General features: G+C 53.3%; 8 protein-coding genes across 8 annotated transcripts; 4 read left to right on the plus strand and 4 right to left on the minus strand.

Annotated features, from left to right (window-relative positions):
• Positions 1 to 281: 281 nt before the first annotated feature.
• HMPREF1120_07467 (mitosis inhibitor protein kinase SWE1) lies at positions 282 to 5,437 on the minus strand. Its single transcript, XM_009161692.1, has 3 exons — positions 2,705 to 5,437; positions 1,785 to 2,449; positions 282 to 1,735 (listed from the first exon to the last, which is right to left on the minus strand). Exons 1-3 carry the CDS (start codon positions 4,554 to 4,556, stop codon positions 992 to 994), a joined length of 3,261 nt encoding a protein of 1,086 aa, XP_009159940.1. The 5' UTR covers positions 4,557 to 5,437; the 3' UTR covers positions 282 to 991.
• Positions 5,438 to 5,824: 387 nt separating this feature from the next.
• On the minus strand, positions 5,825 to 8,587 carry HMPREF1120_07468 (orotidine 5'-phosphate decarboxylase). Its single transcript, XM_009161693.1, has 2 exons — positions 7,273 to 8,587; positions 5,825 to 7,152 (listed from the first exon to the last, which is right to left on the minus strand). The coding sequence occupies exons 1-2, from the start codon at positions 7,427 to 7,429 to the stop codon at positions 6,488 to 6,490; spliced, it is 822 nt and encodes a 273-aa protein (XP_009159941.1). The 5' UTR covers positions 7,430 to 8,587; the 3' UTR covers positions 5,825 to 6,487.
• A 40-nt stretch (positions 8,588 to 8,627) lies between these two features.
• HMPREF1120_07469 (uncharacterized protein) lies at positions 8,628 to 11,048 on the plus strand (the record flags this gene model as incomplete). Its single annotated transcript, XM_009161694.1, has 1 exon — positions 8,628 to 11,048. The coding sequence occupies one exon, from the start codon at positions 8,628 to 8,630 to the stop codon at positions 11,046 to 11,048; it is 2,421 nt and encodes an 806-aa protein (XP_009159942.1).
• A 1,401-nt stretch (positions 11,049 to 12,449) lies between these two features.
• On the plus strand, positions 12,450 to 15,714 carry HMPREF1120_07470 (uncharacterized protein; the record flags this gene model as incomplete). Its single annotated transcript, XM_009161695.1, has 3 exons — positions 12,450 to 14,493; positions 14,550 to 14,960; positions 15,041 to 15,714. 3 exons carry the CDS (start codon positions 12,450 to 12,452, stop codon positions 15,712 to 15,714), a joined length of 3,129 nt encoding a protein of 1,042 aa, XP_009159943.1.
• Positions 15,715 to 15,821: 107 nt separating this feature from the next.
• On the minus strand, positions 15,822 to 17,283 carry HMPREF1120_07471 (alcohol dehydrogenase (NADP+)). The gene has a single exon (XM_009161696.1). The coding sequence runs from the start codon at positions 16,992 to 16,994 to the stop codon at positions 16,137 to 16,139; it is 858 nt and encodes a 285-aa protein (XP_009159944.1). The 5' UTR covers positions 16,995 to 17,283; the 3' UTR covers positions 15,822 to 16,136.
• An 805-nt stretch (positions 17,284 to 18,088) lies between these two features.
• HMPREF1120_07472 (uncharacterized protein) lies at positions 18,089 to 18,808 on the plus strand (the record flags this gene model as incomplete). Its single annotated transcript, XM_009161697.1, has 1 exon — positions 18,089 to 18,808. One exon carries the CDS (start codon positions 18,089 to 18,091, stop codon positions 18,806 to 18,808), a length of 720 nt encoding a protein of 239 aa, XP_009159945.1.
• Positions 18,809 to 20,265: 1,457 nt separating this feature from the next.
• HMPREF1120_07473 (uncharacterized protein) lies at positions 20,266 to 21,373 on the plus strand (the record flags this gene model as incomplete). Its single annotated transcript, XM_009161698.1, has 3 exons — positions 20,266 to 20,373; positions 20,436 to 20,716; positions 20,791 to 21,373. 3 exons carry the CDS (start codon positions 20,266 to 20,268, stop codon positions 21,371 to 21,373), a joined length of 972 nt encoding a protein of 323 aa, XP_009159946.1.
• HMPREF1120_07474 (uncharacterized protein) lies at positions 21,155 to 23,354 on the minus strand. The gene is made up of 2 exons (XM_009161699.1): positions 23,185 to 23,354; positions 21,155 to 23,095 (listed from the first exon to the last, which is right to left on the minus strand). The coding sequence occupies exons 1-2, from the start codon at positions 23,235 to 23,237 to the stop codon at positions 22,405 to 22,407; spliced, it is 744 nt and encodes a 247-aa protein (XP_009159947.1). The 5' UTR covers positions 23,238 to 23,354; the 3' UTR covers positions 21,155 to 22,404.
• Between the last annotated feature and the right edge of the window lie 32 nt (positions 23,355 to 23,386).

The following is a 23,386-nucleotide window of genomic DNA, read 5'->3' on the forward strand; positions in this document are numbered from 1 at the left end:
CATGTGGAAAATATATTTAATTCAACACGTCGCTGCAGGACTTCCTTGACGTAAGTACTATATATACTACTCATTACTCACCTACTACGCTATTCACCAACATCTACACTTGCAGTTACATTATTGACATTTACATTTACATTTACAGGTACCAGGTATCTTTCTCTTTCATATTTTACGTTTCTTTATACTACAGTACCGTGCAGTAGTATACCCAGATCCGGAACCGCAGTTTCATCCGCAGTTTCATTCTCATGCGCGCTCAAAATCGTCATGCAATTTTGGTCTCGGTGCTCTGGTACCGATTGTTTGCACACAGTGTCTTTTGCAAGTTACCTTAACTTAACCACTCACTGCTTTGGGCCAAAAGTCCATTTCTTTCCATGGTCATGATCATACAATGCTAATACAGTATGCAGCACCCACTGTTTGATTCAAGCTGTGCTATCACGCTAATGAGTGAGTGACTTCTCCGCTGGCCTATTCTGGCCGATGCTCCTTGTCTGCTTAGTGTGCTATGCCATGCAATACTTGCTTCTCCTTCCAATGAAGATCAATGTCATGCCCAAAAGCCCCTGGCATATCCATCGCAGCCCTTCCTTTCTCTTTGGCCTCGGGGCCGCCTCTGGTCAATCATCTCGATCATGTTGAACAAAAAGAGCGTCGCAGTTGCGGGTCGACATGATAACTGATGTTGGTGTTGGCGACAAAAAACTAATTGCTCAAATGCTCAAACAAACCATGCCCAGAACGCGAACGTTTGACTACCTTTTTCTTTTCCGCCATAGCACACTCCCACACGGTAAACCATGCCCCGGTGCATCAATACTTGCAGGCCGTTCCCGTCGTAATAGTTCGCAGATTTCAAAAGGACAAACCAAGTGCTCGTTCGACCCGCTTGATGCACTTCCCGCACCAGTATGGGGATATCCAAGACCTCTTTCTTTCAAGTCTTCCTATCCAGGCGTCAAAACCACAATGCCTAGATGGTTCACACATCAATCATTTCGGCGTCTTCGGCCAGAATTTCGTCTGCAGGTCCCCAATTGCCCTCAAACACTGTGGCACCGGCCCGCCGTCTTGCCTCCGCCCACCGGACCCCTTCTGTGTTGAGCAAATCGCTTGCCACTGGACGATCATTGGGATCTGGAGATATCATCCACCGCACTATCCGGTCCAATGCCGATTCGTGCGATGGGTCCACCATGAACTGTGGTGGACTGATCAACTCCCCGCTTCGGGGATGGTCCAGAGTTTTGCCATCATGCTGAGTGGCAGTATCGTCGGTCTGCTCGCTCTCAATGACCTCAACATCCTGAGGATAGGACACCTGGTCTTTGGCGTCCAGAGAAGCGTTTGGAGATATCGGGTTTCCCGAGGAGTCTCGGAGGATGCCACTGGTCCCGGAACTCCATGTCAAGCTCGGAACATCGCTCATGTCGCCGTTCCGTAACTTCTGCCATGACACACCGTTGTCAGGGAGCTCGACATTGCCGGCTGTTTCCAGCATGATGAGCCCGAGAGCAAAGATATCCGCTGGCTTGTCGTATCGACCCATCAATACTTCTGGTCCAATGTATTCACGGTCGCCTTCTCCCTCGATTCCTGCGCTTGCCGGCCATCGAGTCGCCATTCCAAAATCCGCAATCTTGAGGACACCCTCGAATGTGATGAGTACATTTGCCGGTTTAAGGTCGAGGTGGATATATCCGCAGTCATGGATATGCTTCAAGCCCTAAAGACAAGTTAGCGATTGTATTTAGTTAAATTGGGAGGGCACATACCATTGAGAGCTCGAGCAGGATTTTCCAGATGCGGAAATCGTCCAGTCGTGCCTTCAGGCCCACCTGAGCGAGGAACACGTCCAAAGTACCTTCTTCGCAGAACTCGGTCTGGATGTACAGATGACCCTGCTCTTCCCAACTGTCCACGAATGTCACAACGTGGTCCGAGTGACCCAAGGCTTTGAGGACATCCACCTCGTGTATCTTCCTCTGACGATCCCTCGCTCCAGTGTAGGGATACCGCGACCTTTTGACTGCCCAGACCTTTTCGGGTACCGACCCTCTGGACGAGGGACGGCTTGTCGACATCGAGTAGATTTTGTGGTAAGGCGACACTTCGGGTGGTTGTGATACTCGGTACACCTGCGAAAATTCTCCAGAGCCAATAAGATCGACCTTCTCAAACCTGGATGTCAGGCTGTTATCAACATTCGACGCCTCAGCTGAAGCCAGATTCAAGCTAGGCCTGTTGGAGAAATTGGTAAAGTATTCCCTCGGGCCTGTTGGCGTGGCGGGCACAATTGATGCCGCCGCTTCATGTCCATGTCGAGTCACCGGCCGCTCAACACGTCCGGAAATAGACAAGCCACTTGGATCCGGTGGGAAGAAGTTTTCGAGGGGTGTATGGGGAGACGCTCGGTCGAACCTGTCTAATCTTGGGCTAACTGGAGAGGCAGACGACATCTTAGCACGTTCCAAAGCGGGTGAATGTAAAGTCTGAATAGAGAGCGACTTCCTCGATAGTGGCGGAGGAAACCCGAGGTCCTTAGAAAGACGGCCCTGAGTGAACGAGGAACCTGGCTTGGGGATAGCCTTCCGCGTCGACTTTGATCTCAAACTGGCGGATGGAGAATCTTCCATCACGCTGTCACTGTCGCCATCGACGCATCCTGGAGATGCTGAAATAGGAGATAACTTACTGCTTCCTTTTCCAGTGCCGTACGCTGAACGCGCAGCCACTGGGTTGATGGATAGTCCGGAGTTGTGTGGCGATGGCGAAACAGAGCCACGGCCTGCCGGCTCCGTGGTATGCTTGGTTGGTGTAGGGGGGTAATCGGTGGACTCGGTCGATTGACTATTGGCGCGGCTCAAGGGAGAGCGCGAGACGGTCTTCTCGTCGCCTCCGATGGATGCGAAGCTTCCTTCCCTAAGCAAGTTGTGTTTGCTTGAACGAGCGCCGAATATCCCCACACTTTTTGCAAATGGGAAGGCCGAGATCTTCGAAAACCCATGAGGCGCATCCATTGGAGTGTTGGATGCTCCAAACGATTGTCGAGGCGCACGATCGGCTACAGCATTGGGCGCGGCGAACTTTTCGTTCGGCTGGAAGATCACCGGTTGCTTCTTGCAAGGAGTATCGGGCATATGAGCTTTCGGCAGGCCGGCATTAGGATCGTCGACATTACGGTTTTTCTTTGAGATTAAACCTGTGGACATGAAAGCAGCAGGCAGAGGCTTCGCCGCTTTGTAGTTTCCTGGAGTCGCAAACGAGCCCTGAGAGGAGAATTCATTCTGCTCAGAAAAAGATTCCGGTCTTGATGCGCCAATAGGCAAAGATTTGGAGAAGTCGTGGGAAAGGGGACGATTGTGTCGATGTATGGGTTCATGGGTGGGCGAGTCATCTTGCTCGCTCGGCTGTGATGATGACTGAGTCAAGGTGCGCGACAACGGATGTCGAGGCGGCTGCTGTGAGATGCTGTTTTGGCTCGAAGTAATTGGATGGATCGAGGCATTGAGCAGGCTACCCTGGCTCGAGAAAGGGCTGTCTCGTGGCAGTGGCTGGAGATGGTTGTCAAGCGAGAGACGCAACCCCTTCTTGGAATTTGTGGTCGGTGTTGCTTCCGGCCACGACTTGTCCCAGTCCATGATGCTGTTGAGTTTCATGTTGCTGGGACGATCCAGCTGTCGCTGCTGCAGCGTAGATTTACGCAAAGATGATGATCGTTTGGGGATCGTAGAAAAACGCGATGAGGGCAAAGGTGTGACGTTACCAAACCAATCATTGTCGTCTTGCGAGCGTTTGTCGTTGAACATTCCGCCATCCGGGCCATCGGATTCGAATATGCTAAAGTCGAGACCGGCACCGTGAACACTCCGCCTCTTTGCTGAAGGACTCTCGAGCCCCGGAGTATCGTCCATTCGAGGACCATCAGATCGTTTCATCGGACTGAGAGGAGCAACATCTGCGATCAACGCTCCACCACTGCGTCTCTTCTCCTGACGAGTTTGGGTGACCTTTCTGGTGAGCGTATCATTTTGAGACCAATCATTTTCCTTGGCCTCTCCGCTCGTCAAGGCATTAAGGGCCGCCTCGCGCTCACCTTCTCCCGAGCTCCTCTTCCGCAGCGGCATGGGTGATGCGTTCCCACTATCGCTCGAGTCAGCGAGGACTCGCTTTGAGGGGCTTTTTGGCGAGGTTCGGATGCGGGTGATCCCGTTGGGTTGGGCAGTGCGTCGTAGAATGGGCCGTTGGAATCGAGTTCCCTGAGATGCCCGGTTTGAATGCGGCGACACCATATTGGCGATTTGAAGGAGGTTTTCAGAGGTTGACTTTCGTGATGGAGAGAGCGGCGAAGGGGAGAAAGGAAGAGTACCGGAGCCTGGTGATCGGAACGGGTATTGGCGAAGTTCTGAGCCCTTCGAAGGCGAGCGTGATAATGAGCGCCGTATTTCACGGATGGCGGAGTGAGGATCGAAATGTGAAATGCTCTTGGGTGAGTGTAGATGGGCAGCTTCTCGCTCCTCATGGTGAGGAGAGTATGTTGCCATCATGGCTGGGGTCTGCGACCAGTTTGGTTCAAATCAACACCCTACTCAGCCCTTCCCCCGGCAATCGGCCATGTATTTGGTTCCCAGTGAGACACGGTCTCCTTCTAGAAAATGTGCGAAACCACCAAGTTCGCTGAGTAGATCAATTCCCAGTACGGTACCAATATGTTCACCAAGCACGTTGCAACATATACGCGCGACTCGAGGGCAAGAGCGACGGGGAGGAGAGCTGCTGCGGAAGGTAGCGGAAGCTGAATATCGTTTGCGGTGGTCAGTGGGATAAAAGGTCCAGCAATGTCGCTCTCTGATGAGGGGGTCTCAGATGCCGTTGTGTTCGCAATCCTCTGTGATAGTGGTGGTCCAAGATGGTAAGACCGGCTGGTGGGAATTGAAAGAGGCGCCGTGCGGCTTGCTGTCAGGGCAATATGAAGCGGAGGTCTGCTGTCAGTTCGTTGAAGGATGGTGGTGAGAGGAAACAGACGGAGGGTGTGCTGGGTGTATGTGTATGTGAGTCTTCGTGTTGTTGAGGCCGCGCAGCGATCGACAGGTTAGGTAGCAGGTCGTCAGTCGGGTGAGTGTATCGCGTGCCGTGTGGCGGGAGGATGACGGAGTTCGATGTGTTGGTCGGGCGACAGTGGCAAGGTAGAGAGTAGCGAGGGTGATGAGGCTGCGTTGCGATGCACAGAGATGGTCGGCAGATAGGGAGGCAGCAAAGCAAACGAATAGAATGAAAGGATGCAACCAAAGGTCTGCCTGTCTGGATCGCGAGTCTCGAGAGTACGTGCAAGGCGACAGATGGAGAGGCCACGACACGCTGTCCGAGTCGAGGATATTCGCATGCAGTGCACGAGTCGCTGCTGCCGGCCAGTGAAGTTGTGGTGTCCACAACTTGGACGCGTCGTGAGGTCCCTGGAAGCGTGACGCCAAGATGAAGATGTAAACAAGTAACGCCCTAACAGCGTCCTAGCAACAGACTACAAAACACTAACCGCGCTCCAGGACCCTTTAGAGAGCCACTAACGCTCTACCGTCCACTAGCGTCTTTTCGCGGTGGGATTTCTGCCTGCCCAGCTGAGGTGCACTGCGACTGTGACTGGCAGTTGGTCCGCGAAATGCGATGACGCCGGGCTCCGAGCTACTCGGGCCACATCAGGAGCCGCTTGGAAAGTCCCGTTTCCCCGCTGCAAATCACCAGAAATTCGACCCTTGAGCGCGCATTTTTGCAGTTCGCAGTTCCGGCCAACAATGATTGTACAACGTTGTACTACTATCAGGCCCCTCTCAGTGCTCATCGTAGCAGGGTATAATTCCGGAAAAGGGGGCAAAATGGATCCAATCAATTCTACTGTAACAGTTGATGATTGCTGAATCCCGAAATACGGTAACTCGGCTCCTTCTGGCCTGTATCAATATGTCCCTTGCATATTATGTTAATTAAGCGGTGGCCTTAGCCGAGATTGTCGCCAACTACTAGCCAATTTCTCGGCTCCAGCGTGACAAAGATGCGCTTGTTCCAGCGAACTACTGACCAGCTGTGCACGGGAACGCCTCTAATGATCATATAATAGCCGTTCCTGCGTCCTCGGCGTCCTTATTGTGCAGGACACTGGCAGACAATGCTCGACGTACTAGAAGGCGTCAGGAGGCGCCACTGCATGCCATATCAGCAGCAACCTCCGTACCCGCAGCTGGACCAGCCTTGCATTGAGCACCCAAATACCATGTTACCCTGCCAGTGACGGTCTCAGCTGCTTGGGAAGCCAAGTACCACACTGGGGGAGTCAATGCGACAACCCAGGAAGGCTTGCATAGCCGAGAGGCGGAACTCCTGCCACTCCGGACACGAGCAGCACATCATTGCCGCGTGGCGGAATGTGGCTGTAGCACCGTCCTGCCGGGACGGACATTTGACAGTAGCATGTTTCCGGACCAAACTACTCGCTCGCCGATGTCGTTCTCCGTAGATAGGCGTCCCATCCTGCCTTCTGATATTCTTTGACTGCGGACACTGGGTCTGCTGCAGCATAGATACCTCGCCCTGCGATCAGAAAATCAGAGCCACCCGCCATTGCTGTTGTAGGAGTTTGGTATTGTTGACCAAGAGCATCGCCTTTGCTCGACAGATTAACTCCAGTTGTGAAGACCACAAAATCTTCATTGGGAGCAGCATCAGGCGAATGGCTGGATAGTTCCTTGGTTGCGACGAAACCTAGGACACTCCGAGGATACTTTCTTGCAATCTCAACCGACGCCCGGGTATACTCTCCTACCGCTAGGGATCCTTTTGAGGTCATTTCCGCCAGGATCAGAATACCCCGTTCTGGCTCATCACCTTCATGGATCGTCTGGTCCAGAGCTTGAATGATTCCCTCGCCAGCCAGAATGCTGGCGTTAATAATATGAGCCCACTCGTAGATCCGCAATGCCCCCCCTCTGTATTGCTTCTGGACGGTGTTGCCGATATCAATGAATTTGCGATCTTCAAAGAGAAGGAAGTTGTGACGATGGGCAAGTTGAGTTAACCCCTCAATGGTCGCCGGCCCAAAATCCGAGATGATATCGATATGCGTCTTTAGGACAGCAATATACGGTCCAAGGCCTAGGGTGAAGGCCAGAGAAGTCAGATTCGTGCCATATAGCTATCAGTGGTGACCGACCCTTCGCAACGGTCTATCTGCTACGTGCGCGGAAAAGGATAAGACTGGCATAATCCACTTACGGTCAGCGATCTCGAGCAACTCTTTCGTGGTCGTCAAGTCTGCAGATAGAACGACGTTGGTCTTTTTGGTTTCGGCGATGCCAAACAGCTTCTTCATCAATGGGCTGGAATGTTCTTCCGCTCTCTGGGAGTATGATTGTCTGCTTTTAGAAGCCATTATGAACGCGTAACTTCTTGTGCACTACAATCTCTTTCTCTTTTGATTTGCCTTTGCTCGTTTTGGCTCGCCTAGAGGTCGTTATGATGAAAAAGACTCGGCCTTGGAGAAATTATCTTGCACCCGTGCACTATTGTGAAATCTGAGCCAGGACGAGGCTTACGAGGCGCGGAGTCAGCATCCGTGACTGGCCAGTAATAGTGGACTTTTTGGCCGGTGGCTTGACAGAAGCCAGTGAGACTTGTGGTTGGACTGCTGGATGCCGGAAGGAATCAGAATGCCGATGATGGTGGTGGAGGTGCGGCACAGGCAGTCAGGATGCAATGGGAATGGCCAGCAGATTGATGCCACGTTGGCCGTCGAAAGGGGGGGAGTGGCTAGTTAATGCGTTAGGCACTAAATAGTACGGAGTGCAGGGGCTCTCCAGGCCTGATTGGGGACTGAGAGGCATTCCAAAGGCGGTCACTACCAAGCGGCAAGGGGTTGAGTGCGCCGGAGCGCGATACCTAAACTCGCTCGGATACAGTAGCAAGGGAGCAAGCCACATACTATAATGTGCCTAGCACGGTACGGTATAGAGGCGAAAACAGCCCAGATGACGCTCTGCAGGGCCGTTTCCCCGTAAAATGGCCATTTTGCCCTTTGTCCATAGCATCAGGCAACTACTAGTAGTAGCCGGTCTGTCAGGGGTTTCCCAAGCCCTCCATCGTTTCTCCTGCGCCAATCCGTTCCTCAACCATCATCATCAACTTGAACCACAACCAACGCCACAACCTCCACGACTTCCATATTCTACCCATTGTTCACAATATCACCGCCGCTTATTTCCCTTATAGACCTGGTTTACTCGGCCTGTATCCTCCATTGTCTTGCATACTACCTTGTTTCGAACCCAAGACTGATGTCCCACTCGATCTCCACCTTCCATGGCTCGCCCCCGATCCCCATGTTCCGATCTGTATAGCAAGCAACCAGTTCACCCGTCTCTCCACGCCCTTAACACTATACGCCACAACGACCTCACTGCTCGATCAGATATCCTCGCCGTACGCCTCTCCCCGCGGAAATACCTCTGACCCTCTCGTTATCTGCCCTCTCGCTTTTTCGCGATGATCCTTGCAAGTGAATTGGTCGATTAGCGTCATTCGGACCACTCGGCTTGGAGGAGTTCAAGAAGACTACAGCGCATTCTGAAGACATGTCGGAACAACTACCAAATAATAATATTTCCGGGGGAGGAGCAAACAGTTCCAATACTTCATCTGCGTCTCACAAAGCCTCTCCCACCCGCAATTCTCGCAGCGTCTCCGCCATTCCCCAACTCGCCTGGTCCCGCAAGAACAGTCAGGAATTCAGCCCGACTCGGAATACCAGTGCTGCTGGATTGCAAAGCACTGTTCCCTCAGCCGCCGCAGTTCAAAGGGCCCTATCGGCACAGAGAAGCGTATTACAACCGACCAGCGTCGATTGCATGCCCGAAAGCGCTCGGTCCTCCGACAATAGACAGCTCCGATCCGGCCAGAACTCGCCTTCCTGGCCTACCTCACCCCGATTGAAATCCCCTCCACCCGCAAAACCGGGAGCAAGGCAACAAGGTGCGAAAAGAAATGACCTTGAGCATAAGCAGTCAAATACATCAATGAAAAGGCTGGCCGCCGTCTCCGGCCCCGAGCAGACCGCCGCCATGCACGTCGCCGACGGTCAAGATTTGACACCCTCACAGTCTACGGTACGAGCATCTGGCCGCGGACCCAGTGCAAGTGGAGGCGCCCTGGAGACTGTTGCTGAGAGCAGTGTTCCGTCCACTCCCTCGATTGGGCCGGTGGCCACATCCGCGTCCGACCGCAATATCGAAGTGCAGAAACTCGATCAACCAGCCGATGGACGGCCTGGGACTCACCCCAACAAGGATGGCGAAACTAGTGGTGGCGATGGCAGCTCTAGGGTGGGAGCAAGTAAAGTGGAAAGTGGACGCAGATCAAGAGCTCCAAGTGGCTCCCGTCCTCCCTCTGAACTGGCAAAGCGATCTTTCACCAGCCTCTCCAGTGCCAAAAACAAACCCACCACCGAACCCCCTAGGACTATGACCGTTGAAACCGAGACCGTCGCGTCGATCCCTCAGTTGTTGAATCCGGACCGGGGTACCTCTGGCAGGGACGGGAACGGCAGTGTCAGGACCAAACCCAGCAATGAGACAATCAGGCCGAAAAAGGACAAGAAAAAGTCAGCTCGGAAGGCACCATCGCTGCATGCAGGCACTGTCACCTCCAAAGCCGATTTGTTCGAGGCCAAGGTTGCTAGTGCCGTCGATGAAGCTGACTCTTCCGATTCCGACGAGACTTTTGTGTATGAGTCTAATCCACCAGATAACCGGCCCAGCCGACATCATTCTCGAACTCCAAGTGCCACTTCGTTGGCAAGTCAAGATCAATTGGGGATTCGCAACAAGCATGGCGTTCGAAGTGGCAGCCATGCTATAGCGGGCAAAAAGAGCATGAAGTTTTCCAATAGCGCTTACAACAATCATCTAGATGGTGAGTCTGGCGCGGATGGTAGAGCAAATCAACGGACCGCGAGTTCAACGCCTCGTCATCACCATATCAGCAGGCATGGCCGGCCCCACCATGCTTCCATTTTCGACGCCGACTCACCTTTTACACAAGGTAGTAAGGCCAACTCTCCGCGAGCTTCGACCAACAACCTTTCCCGATTCTCAAGGCCCAATAGCCCTCGGATATCCAATGGCCGACTGCCAGGCGCTCCCCGGAAGGGCGAACCATTCGACGCATACGATGATGCTGCCGACGATGAACGTGCTCCTCTAGTGGGATCGGTGCGCATCAATCGTGCCAGGCACAGTCGCCGGCCGTACAGTACAGCACTCCGGCGGATTGACTTGAGTGACGACTATGACCGGGGCTGTTGTGGGCGATATGGGAGTTGTATTTTTCTGGGGTTTATTGTTGTGCTCGTCTGTGTCGGCATTGCAGCGTTTGTGATGGCACTCAACCGACCGCTGGCGGATGTATATGTCAAACACATTCAAAATGTTCTTGCCTCGGAACAAGAACTAATGTTAGACTTGCACGTAGAGGCAATCAACATGAACCTCTTCGCCATCACCGTCAATGAGCTGGATGTGAACTTGTTTGCGGAAAGTCCTTATGTCGGCATAGGGCCAGACAAGAAAAACGACAGAGCAGTCCTCCGATGGGCCAACCGGCTCGATGACGGGGTCTCTTCTGTCTCCTGGCCCCCCTGGCGTACGCATGACGGGGTGGACAAGGGCACCGATCCTATCGATGATCCCGAATCTGGCACGCAGAAAATGCTGTTGGGGAGGATCTTGGAATTTGACTCCCCATTGGTATTCGAGGCGTCCCCTCTTCGACGGACTTTCACCTCCTCTGTGGGTGAAATTCGGCTGGCCAAGCCAGGCAATAAGACTGAGGAAGGAGGGTCAGCTCGGTGGGAGAGAGTTCTACAGCATGATTTTGATCTCATCGTTCGAGGGGTGATAAAATATCAGCTCCCTCTGAGTTCCAGGACAAGGTCTGCGAAGATAGGAAGTCGTGTGCATGTCTTGCCGAACGGCGATGAAGTCGGCGAGAAAATGTAAGATGGAAGGAGACCGAACCAAGATGCAAATTACGACGTGGACGAATTTTGTTTGTGAAATCAGCAGAGCCTACCTACCACGGAGGCATAACGACTTAGATACCTCAAGACCGTGGAAAGAAAAAGGCGTTGGGATCGTGAGTATACTTGGCTACATTTGCGGGCGAGATTGGCAAGACGATGAGAAGCAGCAGGAGTCGGAAAAGGGCTCGCGAGTTTGCGAGAGGTCATTCAGCGCGCCTGTCCCGTGCGACAATCAGTTACATACTTTTCCTTTCACAGTCAGTGTCTTCATAGAGCGAGGCCGAACAGCAGCTTGTGAGATAACTGCTTCCGACGGTGCCACGGGTGCTCAGGCATGCCGGAGAATCTGCTTCATATCAAGTTGCTGCATTGCTTGTACATTGTATACCAAGTAGGTATCTAGAAGTTCTTGGTGACCGGATGCTGGCCTCTGCATATCTGGCTTCTCTGCGGGGAGCTGTGCCTGTAGAAGGGAATATACCTAGTTAGGACCAGCAAGGCAGACAGAACCTCACTTGCTGGTGGCCTGATTGGATTTTCGAGGCGGCCTCCAGTTGGTGCCTATAGTCGTAGCACTGTCCCGTTCAACTTGGGTAGAAGGTTTCTGCAAGAACTCCTTGAGCTGCTGCGGTATTCTTGAACCATGGCACAGTAGATAAGGGACAATACTACAACATTGTAGTAGTATCCGTGTGTCGTAGTAGAGGCAAACTCGGAAGTGGTGCAGGGAGCAGTACGGCGTCATTTCAAAGCAGCATCGCATGAGTGAATTTCTGCTTCTACCATGAAATCGGGTCCGCCCAAGCAATTACATCGCCTTCGTTGGATTCATCGAATTTGCTGTCCATACCTTGGATACCTCGTCTTTGATGCATGCATGTGAGTAGAGGGCGGTTGTGGGAGCAGTTCCAAGTTCTGCCACGACTCGCCCCGTTCCTTGCCTGCCCGCCGTGATCCCGGCACCCACTACTGACAGCCTCACTAAACTTGCTGACGGCCACTGGCTGTAGTCGTACCGCCGCAGTAGCCGCAAGCTGCCACTTCAGCAGCAGTTCACGCTGCCCTCAGCCCCCAAACCGGGTCACCTGCTGCAGCCGCCAGCTCAACATCCTGCCACCGTCATTTCCATCGCTCTCGTTCCTCTTCTCTTCCTGATACCTTATCGTCGCTTACCCTCCCTCGAAGAAGGTTCATCATCACTACAACTGCATCACATTGTGTTCGAACTTGACGTTTGCAGAGTTGGATAATCCGCCCTGCCTACTAGTATCCCGTCAGCCTAAACTGCGCTATCTCGCGATCCGAACCTCCTCCTTCCGCCGCCGCTTAGGCCAACATCTGCCCGCAGCACCGCTCTGGCCCACAACTTCCGGCCAGGATGGGCTCTGTCTATGGCGGGCGTTATGACGACTCCCGAACCTCATTATCGTCCCGCAGAGACGGCGGCTATACAACAGTGAAGCGATACGTCGTCAAAGAAGAAGATGCCCGCTCGACCAGTGGTCGGGACCGCCGGTTTGTCCCAGATCGTGCAGGAGAGCGTGTGGAAGAAACCCGGATAGTCCGACGCGAGCGCGAAGTGGATGAGCCTCCCCGTCGAGAAGATCCTCGTTACTCTGAGCGTGAACTGGTCATCCGACGTGAGCGGGATGAAGAGCCGCGCAGAGACTACGCCTACGATAGCTGGCGTGAGGAGCCAGTCGCTGAAAGAGAGCTGGTAATCAGGAGGACCACCGAACGCGACGAACCGCCGCCGCAAAGATATGATGACCGAACTCGCGATGTGCGCATTTCCGAAACACGCTACCGTGACGACTATGAAGTCGTGGCTCCCCCTCGTCCGTATGAGGACCGTGATCTCCAGAGGTACACCAGAACCGCCGAGTACTTCGTCCCTCCTCCACCACCGCCGGCGACGATCATCATCCGACAGGAGCCTATCATCATCCGTGAGAAAGTCCGTGATGACGACTACCAAATAGTTCGCAAGTCCGACATCGATGAAGAACGGAGCGTTGTCCGCAGAGGGCCGCCAACCCCTCGCGGCGAAGAAGACTTCTTCTACGAGAAGAAGGTTAGGGAACGCATTGATGAACGTCGTGACGACGACGATGATTACTATGAACGGCGAAGCAGACGACGCTCTGTCAGTCCTCATGATTCGGTGAGCCAAAGAGGCCGTGATTACAGTAGCGACGATAGCATTGTCTACGTCCGCAAAGAGACTCGTGAAGACGCAAGCCCCAGCCCTGATCGCCGCAAAAGCCTTGCAGCCGGAGTTGTCGCTGGTGTGGGTGCCGCCGAGCTCCTTCGAAACCACAAGAAGAAGGAAGGCCGCGAGACCTCTCACGGAATCGGTAGAGTTGGCCGTGACATTGGTGCGGGAGCACTGGGGGCTCTTGCGGCAGAAGGCATCCACCGTGCTAGATCACTCCATCGAAGCAAGAGCAGGCACCGTTCACGCGATCGCTCGCGAGACCGTTATTCTTCACGTTCCCGATCACGGTCCCGCAGGCGCAGCAGGTCTCGATCAGAATCTCCGTCAAAGTTGAAGACTCTCGGCGCTGTTGGTCTTGGAGCTGCTGCACTTGCCGCAGCGGCAACGATTGCTTCCAAGCGGCTGAATAAAGGCGCTGAAGAGCCTCGGCGCAGTCGCTCTCGTCATCGTAGGGAATCCATTTCGAGCCTTGAGGATGATCCCTCCGCTCCGTCGGACGATGCTCGCAACCCCAAGCATCGCAACAAGCGAATTGCTGAAGCCGGTGCTGCGGGTGCTGTTGTTGCTGGCCTGATAGAGAGAGCTAGAAGCAAATCGAGGGCGAGGGATGGCAAGGAACGTTCTCGCAGCCGTGTCAGACAGGCACTTCCAGTGGTTGCTGCAGGTCTAGGCAGTGCTGCCCTTGCGGGCTTATACGAGAAAAACAAGGCGAGAAAAGAGGCCAAACAGATTGCGGAGGAACAACGCCGTGCCCGTTCCAGGTCAAGGAGCAGAGCTAGATCTGACGGATACTACGACGGCCCAAGAGACGCTGCACTTAGCGATCCTGGTCTGATCGAGTACGGAAATGGTCCGATGTATGGCAACAACTTTGGTCCGGATTATTACGGCCGACCTCCGCCAGCAGAAGGCTACTATGGTGCCTCCAATGCCGTGGTTCCAGCGGCCGCGGGTGCCGCCGCGGGATATGGCGCTCAACGCGCAGCAAGAAGTCGTAGCCGGAGCCGAAGTTTGAGCCGTGACCGTGGTGGCAGAAGGTCCTCACGCAGTTCCAGCTCTTCTCCAGACCGAAGCAAACATAGCAGTCGCAGACGTTCATCACGAGACGCGGCGAACATGGCGGCAGCCGCCGGAGCTGGAGCAATTGCTGCATCAGAGTATGAGAGACGCAAACAAGAGAAGCGAGAGCGAAAAGCAAGAAGACGTAAGTAGCCGCGAATAAGTCCTGTGTTTGCGCATATCCAAGCTAACAATGTCTAGGTCGTGAAGAAGAGGGATATGGCCGTGATCCTTACGAGGACAATTACAATCCGGCCCAACCGTATCCTCCGACGCCACCACCTCCGGCCAGCGATCCTTATGCTTCTCAACAGGGCTTCTATCCTCAAACAAGCCAGTTCCCTCCGCCTCCCGGTTCCGTCCCACAGCAATATCCTCCGCAACAATCGACACCGTCAGCTGGACCTCCACCAGCAGCTTCTTACCCTGCACAGTCTTACCCTCCCCCTCCACCACCGGGTGGACCCCCAACCACCACCCCCTACGACGCATATGGTTCTGGTGCCAATCCATACGCACCACGTGGGCCTGAAAATGTGAGTGCTGAGCCACTTCCTCCGCATGGCGATTCTTCTGTACCTGCCACTACCAATGACCTGAACCATGTCGATGGTACGTCATAGTTATGTACCTCTTGGTCTTGTTTGGTTCCGAAAGGGGTCTTTGAGGGATCCTGTTGACACATTATATAGGTCTAGGTGCTGCCGGTGTTGACCCGTCTGCCCCATCCGCCAAGGCTCATTCCCCTTCGACTTTGAACACAGCAGCAAATCCGCCTCTCAAGTCACACGATCCTGTCCGAGACGAACATGTATCTTCTTCGACCAGAGGGTTGTCCCCGCAACGTTCCCAATCTCAACCAGCCCCGTCGTCTCGTCGCAAGAGCGTGCAATTCGCCGACAAACCTGAAATATCAATCACAAACGACAGCGCACCTGAGGATTCCGAGGCATCGATCCCCGAACGCCACCGTCATAGACATCGGCACGATGACTTTCGGGGGTACGAGTCTGAAGACGACACCGACACTACGCCTGTAGAAGACAGGCGAGGAGATCGAAGGCGCTCCTCTGAGCCAGAAGCGAAGAGAAGGGATCATCGGCGACGGCAGTCCCACGAACCTGCATCTTCTCGCAGAGCGCCACCGCTCGAACGTGTTACTAGCCCTTCGGACTCTGATGCCACGGTGGAGCTACCTCCAAGGTTTGACGAACACGGACGCAGGAAACCCGATCCAAGTGACGACCCTCTTGCGGACCGCCTGGACGAGATTCTCGCCGGTAGAGGGGTTGCCGGGAAAATGTTTGGTAACTTCCTGGATGGCTTGTTGGGGCCTGATGGGCGAAAGAAGAAAAGCAGCAGATGAAACCTGAGGGTTGCATTGGTGGCCGGGGTCAAGACGGAAAGTAAACGCAAATACAGGACACGAGAACAGTCCATGAGACGAATTTCCTTTTACATGATTGACGACATTGGTGGAATATCGATTGGGCTTTCAGTATCAGCTTCAACTCTGGATGTTGATGATGATTTTCTCTCGGGTCAGGTTGAAAACCTAAGGAACGTGCTCATGATCATGATCAAGACGGGAACGAACAATTGGCATAGTGCCATGGCCAGATGGGTGCACATTTGACGAATTAACGAAACCATTGAATGATGACAAACAGATTATTCCCGGTCTTTCACTCGTCAATCATAGAATTTCTTTTCTTTGAGAGCAATGATATCAATGCAATGCCATTTGGTGTCGCTGTTTTTAGTAGTAATCGTAGAGGGTAGATAGATCTAGTCCGTGTCAACCGGATCCCAATCAGTCACCAGATACTCATCCAGACCATCCAAGACATCCATATCCTCGTGGCTGATTTCAAAATGGCCAATGTCGGAATTGGACTTGATTCTGTCTCTGTTAACACTCTTAGGCAAAGCAATATACCCATGCTGAAGACTCCATCTGACCATCAGCTGGGCCCATGTACAATTATACTTTTTGGCCAGCGCGACGATAGTAGGATGATTCTTGCGCAAGGCCCTTGCGAGCGGCGCAAAGGCTTCAACCAGGATACCATATTTGCGACACGCTTCGACGATATTCGTGCGCGTGTTGAACGGGTGCACTTCGATCTGATTGATAGCGGGCTTAACACGCGGTTGCGACGCCATCAGCTCGTCCAAATGCTTGACGCCGAAATTGCTCACGCCGCCGATTTTCACCTCGCCGTCCTGGATGGCGTCTTCAACGGCTTTCCAGGAAGCAAGGCGGGCCTTTTTTCCCCCATAGGGGCTGTGCAGGAGGAACAAATCTATGTATCCGAGTCCACAGGTCTGGACGGATTGCTTGATTGATCGACGGGCTACTTCGTAGCTGGTGGAGTTGGATGCGAGCTTGGAAGTGAAGAAGATGTCTTCGCGTTTGATGGAAGGGTTGTTGGACAAAAAGGATTGGATTGCTTGTCCGCATTCGCGCTCGTTGCGGTACATTTGGGCGCTGTCGATGCCTCTGTAGCCGGCTTCGAGGGCATATTGGACGGCGGATTTGGCTTCGCGTCCGCTCATTAGGTAGACGCCGAGTTGGATCTGGGGGATTGATAGCCCGTTGGGGAGGGGGAGGCGAGTTGATACGGAGAAAGAATTTGGTGCCATTGTCGGATTGGACTGTACTGGTAGCAGGGGGCCGGCTCTGGTGAGGACTTCGAATACAATGTTGTAGGTGGTGTTGGTCGCGATGGACAATTAGGGTCAGCTCCCTGTTACCTTATGCAATGTGTCGAAACGGGCCAGCGTTGTCAGTAATACCTCTGTTCAGGTGGTGTGATGCCACTGTACAGTCGGTAAAGTACCAGGTATTTCTTATAATTGATGGTGAACTGGAGATATGATGCGAGCTGACGTCCAAGTTGAGGACTCAGACTCCGGTCCGTGCCAACCTGAACCGGCGGATATTGAACGGAATTACTCAAAAGTTACTACATGCATTTGCCAACCTTTGAGCTGAACTTCGTCTACCAGCCTCATTGATTTTTTCCCACCGCTTGAACATAATTTCATCTATATAAGCGAACTGTCAGCCCGGTCATCTATCAGTTCTCTTATCTGGGGAGGCATTGACACGTCCTTTTCGCCAGCTTTCGACGGTGCATCAGAATTCTCGACAGTACTTGCAGAAACCTTTTCATCAATCCGCCGGCCTTACCACCTACACCCTCAACTTCACTATTGTTGTACTGAACGTGATATCGCGACGAGCAAGGATCGTTTGTTATCCTTGCTTTGCTTTCCACTGGAATACAAAGCCAGACGTCCAGCGCCGCAAGACGAAAAGCTAGGCAATACATTGCGATCCATCACCTCGCACAGGCTTGTGCTCCCGAACGCATCTTTTTCTTCACCGCTTCACTGCAAGCAGCATTGCACACCTCGTCTGGACACTAAATTATCGAGCAAGAAAGATAGAGAGGACCAAGAAATGAGCAATTTCGTTTGAGCCAAGCGTGAACGAACTCTGCTTGATTTCTTGACACCGCCATCCAGCAGCCGATGCTGTGCTCCAAGTCCTCTTCATGTTGTCCCCATGAGAAATCGAGAGCCTAGACAGCCCTCATGTGTGAGCCTCGTCTGTCATCACTGCAGTTGGCGACCGGTCACTCTACGTCAAACGACCTCTTAACACAAAGGGAAACTTTGTGGCTGGCATACGAGTAGTGGCAGCCTGCTGCTGCCCGGCCAGACTCGAGCACATGGCATCATCCTCGTCGTCCGAGGACAATTTCGGCCTCCGGTCCCTGCGCGACGCGCACTTCACGGGCATCAACAGCCCGTCCGAGTCATCATCCAGCGGTAGGGGCAAAGCCCCGGAAGGGCCGCAGTTCGACATCATCGAGTGGTTCCCCAAATACAAGAGCTGCCAAAAGTACTTTATCGACTATGCTCAGCACGAACCGTTAGTCCAGGCCTTTGCATCGTTTATTAATATCTTGTTGCCGTTTCAAAGACAACCTAGTCCGGTTTTTTACACAACAGGTTCGTCAAGTGGGAAGTCGAGACTCGACAAAAAAGACGTCTCCTCGTCGCGCACCGCCACCTCGGAGTCAGCATCAGTGGTCGCTGCGGCAAAGGCAGCAGCGTCCGCCGTCTCCCTGGTTCCATATGTACGGAGGCTCGTGGTCACCGGCATGGATGTGCCGCAAGTATTGCACGGTTTCTTCGGCGATGACTGGAAGGCCGGCGTGGGTCCGCAGCACGAACAGGAGAGGCGGAATTACCTCTTTGCGGCCAAGAGCGGCGGCTGGGCTTCGGTCAAGCGTGACTATGATATGCTACCTCTGGAAACCGTGCCGTTCATGCGTCCACTGTATGCCCCCACCGACGACGAGCTTCAGGCCGCTGAACGCACCTGGAGTGAATGGCTGGCGCTGGAGGACTGGATGGTCGGCCCGCGTGCCCCTCCTGATGAATGAATGATTGTGTCCATGATGTAGGGACCATGCTCTCTTGCCCATCCCGTTTGTGAATGTGCACTGCATGTGCATTATATCTTGATAGCTTCCACCGACCGAGTACTATTTCTACCTGAAAACACGACGGCAGAGGCTTGTTTCTCAGCAGATACTGGACGCTGGGCCAAGCGAGATGGTCACTGCCTGACAAGGGAAATATGGACAGGATAGTCTCGTGTTGTTGTCCTTCCTGTCATGTCGCTGCCACATGGCGCTCATTCGAGAACAGAATCAATAGAATCGAATAGAGTGACTTGCACACTAGTACTTCTCCGGCCGGTCGTTGCGCTTCGACATGTTCAAGAGAACGGGGTTCGATATCTGATGGAGACGTGCAGCGGCTGGTGTTCTGACCTTATAGCGTTGGATGCCCTCCATCCGAGTGGTTGACAGTGAGTGAAGACTTGGCTGGTTGTATGATTCAAGTCAAGTCAAGTATGTCGGGGCCGACCGCTTGAGCCCAGAGACTGGTAAACGGTGAGCTTTGGAAGCCTGCATCGGGATATAGTATGCAGGTTGTGCGGCTTCATCACCACCATGTGCATGGGCTATAAGATAGCTGAGCTGGTATCAGACAATCAGTGTACTTTTGGTAATGGTGGGTACAGTAAAATTGTACAGTAGTCTACCTTGTGCTGACTGCAAGGAGTTATTACTCTTTCACGCATACATGCCCTGGGGGCTAAGGAGGCTCCCTGCAAGTGCTACTGTATGGAACACAGTTGTTTGGCTGTCCAAGTTTGGCCTATACTGCTACAGTGCGATCCTTCCACTGCGGAGTTTGGCCGTCCGCGGCCAGCGCATGTTCCCCTGCATCAACGGATCCGCCTGTCGTCGATCAGCGAACAGAGACACAAAGTACTACTACTAGTTGTAGAGCATACCGCTATCAAAAGTCCATACAGTTCACTACCGTACTAATTTAGTACTTCGTCGGTCCTCCGAGTCAATTCAGGTTGTGTCATCTATAAGGTACGGTAGGCACTGATCTGGTGCTTAGGGCGCGGTGCGCCCGAAGTAACGAACCAACAATTAACCAACTCATCAGAGCGTCCTGGCTCTTTTTAACTTCGTTCCCAGCTCTGATATTCTGATATTTGTCCGGCAAAAAGCAAGAGGGGGTTTGCCGTCTCCCCGAGTTAAGGTATCTTCTCGAGTCTCGATCAATCACGGTCACCCACGTGGGTGCTCACTGCAGTGGGCGCTTGCAGGACTTCAGGCCGGCCAATTGCTAATTCTAGACGGGAAGAGTTGGAACATGCCATCGATGGTCGACTCCCGTCCCTACTACTTCTATACGTCGTACATAACAGCCACTGCAGCGCTGTCGGTGTGAGACCAGACCGGCGGTGGTACGCCCTGGTTGTCTTTCCTTGCACGACACATGTCATACTACCTCATTACCTGATCCTCTCATCATGGACTTCTCATACTTTACATCCGCACCTCAACCGTATCCATTCCTCGGTCTAGCGCAGTCGCAGGACGATCAGCCGGACGAGTTCCAGATCACTGCGCCTGGTACCGTAAGTAGCGTGCAGGTACCTGTTTCATCTTGCTCTTGCCAGGGCTCTGACAGTGATCGCAGAACCAGTACGATGAACCGTTTGCAGCATTCCAGCAGAACTTCCTCTACGATCCCTCTACCTTTCTCGCGCAGTCACACCATGCGCCCGTCCAACCCCAGCCCAACGAGCCGAGGCTCCGGCTCGAGTCGAGCACATCTTTACCCGAGACAGAGATGGAAACCACCCAAGGCGCGGAAATGAACATGGACGACACCCCTATGGGCCGGAGCAGCAGCGACGAGAAAGATGCCGCTATCATGTCCACCCAACAAAGCAGAAGGAAAGCGCAAAACAGAGCAGCGTGAGTCTAGAACGCCCAAGCAAGCAGAAACCCCGGGACAAGCCTTGCTCACTTCTATTTTTGAAATCAAACAGTCAACGGGCGTTTCGAGAACGAAAGGAAAGACATCTCAAAGACGTCGAGGCCAAACTCAGCAGTCTACAGGAACAGACGGCCGCCTTGAACGGCGAGAACGAACGGCTACGGCGCGAACTGGCCAGGATGACGACCGAGAACGAAATCCTTCGCGCGACTTCCGGTTCTGTCTCCGTCTCCAGTGGCTCGGGGTCGACGCCTTTTGGGCCATTACAACCCGATGAAATGGTCGGCCCGTTGAGGTTCGTGCCCACTGATCGTCGTCCTCCCAAGGCTGGATCCTCGGGAGTCACAACCCCGGGCCTCGAAAATGGGCACAAAGTCGCGTTGTCTGACACTTTTCGAACCATCGTCGCCGTTGACGGCGAGACGGGCGAGCGAGTCCTCAGTGCCGGAGCCACTTGGGATTATATCCAGGCCAACGAACTCGTTCGCAACGGCCTGGTCGAGGTCGGTGATGTCTGCGAGCGCTTGAAGAAAAAGGCCCGATGCGATGGTCGCGGTCCCGTCTTCTTGGAAGCCGACGTCCAAAAAGCAATTGTTGAAAGTGCCGCTGCTGGCGGACGCGATGAATTGATATGATCCAGTGTCGACCTTTCCTGTCCATGGACAGAATATAACAACCATCGGCGCTGCGAATTCTGGGCTACTAGTACTTCTACAGGTTGCGAACATTTCTGGGTTATCTCCACCATGTACGAGCGTTTAAACCTACCAACATTCCGGCGTTGACGTTCTCGAAAACCGAGTATCGCTTCCTCCATACATCCTACAAGGAACATCACCGCGTTGAAGCCCGGCTTCGGGGAAATCCACAGAAGGGGTCTTACAGAAGCACCTCCAGCCCGTCATGTCAATCCATTTGCAGTGCGCTAGCAATAATGAGCACAGGCACTTGAAAGTCCAATTGTGTCCAGGACATACTGTACGTTCTAATCCAAGGCATGGGTATGACAGCAACTTGCCCCAATGTTCATGGCAAACCTCCAGTGCACCTCTTCTTCAAGAAAACAGAACTCTCGGGGAAACCTGGATGGCGTCTTGTACTTTGCCTGGCAAGGTTTCAGGAAGACCCATATCCTCGACTATCAAGAAAGTCGAATCCGAGGCCAATCGGCCAGGAGAGGACATGCAGGGGATGACAGGCTTGCTGCAAAGCAGCAAGTCACGGCGAACGAGCCCTCCTCCACCCTTATGGGCCCCCGCGGGTCGTTAGTGCTCGACAAGTAGGTGGTGGTGGTCTCTTGGAGCGGTCTGAAGACCATGCTGAGGGTTTGGATATTATATCTTGGAGACTCGCTTTCTGCACAGAATGCCCAAGTTACCCCTGACCTGACATCTCAGGAGATTCCAGAGTGGTCAGGCGATGCTTGAAGCCAGATTTTGGGGAATCATCACGCAACAGAGCAGCGGCCAGTGCCAGCAAATGGAGTGCATAAGAATACACCAACTCCTTGTATAGCACTGCATGGTCGGTTGGTCTGTTGGGCAATAATACGTCGCCGATCTGCTCGGTGCTGGCCGCTGCTTGCACATGGTTATAGCTCAGATGGTCGCGCACTGCCTCAGCTTGCCATAGCAATAACAGGAACTAACGGGGTCGAGCCGACCTCTCAATCCCAATCATCATCGTCATCGTCATCACCACCGGCAGGATTTTTACTGTTGCTGCCGTAGTTTTCATCGTCACTGTCCTCTCGTCGTTTGAGCCTCATGTCGTTTTCCTTGATGGCGCCCACTTCAACAAGGACATTTTCAATGTCCTTTAGACTAGTTTTTGGTCCGTTCAATTCTCTAAGCGTGACCAATTGCCGCTTGATATCTCCATCCTTGTAGATCAGGATAGTCGGGGTATTTTTCTCCGGATATCCCTCAATGCAGAGATTCGCGCGGATCTCGCAGAACTTGACATCGCCGAATTTGGCAGCCGCCTGTCTCCAGAGTTCGGAAAGAACCCTTGATTCTACATTGGTGCCTAGAGAAGAAGTGAGATTGACCAGCACATAGGCCTTGTTGCTCTCCTCGGTCACGTCTCGGGCATAATCTGGTTTTTGGAGTGGGAAGACCTGGCCATAGACACTCTTCTTCTGAAGACTGGAGAGTTCGGCCAGACGACGTTTCCTGTACTGCTCCAGGAATTCTTCGTCCTCTTCGTCCTCGAGCTCGTGGAGTTCGTCGAGGTCTTTGTCCTCGAGGCGGTTCTCGTGGGCTTTTTGCACGGCTTCCAGAAGGGCCTCTTGGATCATGGGTTCGGGATCCTTGGGCTTTTCTGGGATGATTCCATGTTTGCGTAAGATGTCGTTCCTATAGTAGTATAATATTGGTTAGGGATTGGTGCGGTGTGAAGAAGGGTAAGGGTATTAGTGGGCAAGACAAGGAAGGGTACTGCCTACCATTCTGTGTCGGCGTTGGGGTTGTCCACGGGGACATTGACTGGCATGTCCATGATGAGAATGGTAGATAGAACGGATCAAATAAAATGTAAGAGGACTATCGTGTCTGTGGACAGAGCGTGCTTTATAGATTGAAGAAGTTGGAACAGGCCAGGTGATGTACGTTGTAGAGAGGCTCCAGGCGGAAGATGGGAACCGTCTG

Source organism: Exophiala dermatitidis (assembly GCF_000230625.1).
Source record: "Exophiala dermatitidis NIH/UT8656 unplaced genomic scaffold supercont1.6, whole genome shotgun sequence".
NCBI lineage: Eukaryota > Fungi > Ascomycota > Eurotiomycetes > Chaetothyriales > Herpotrichiellaceae > Exophiala > Exophiala dermatitidis.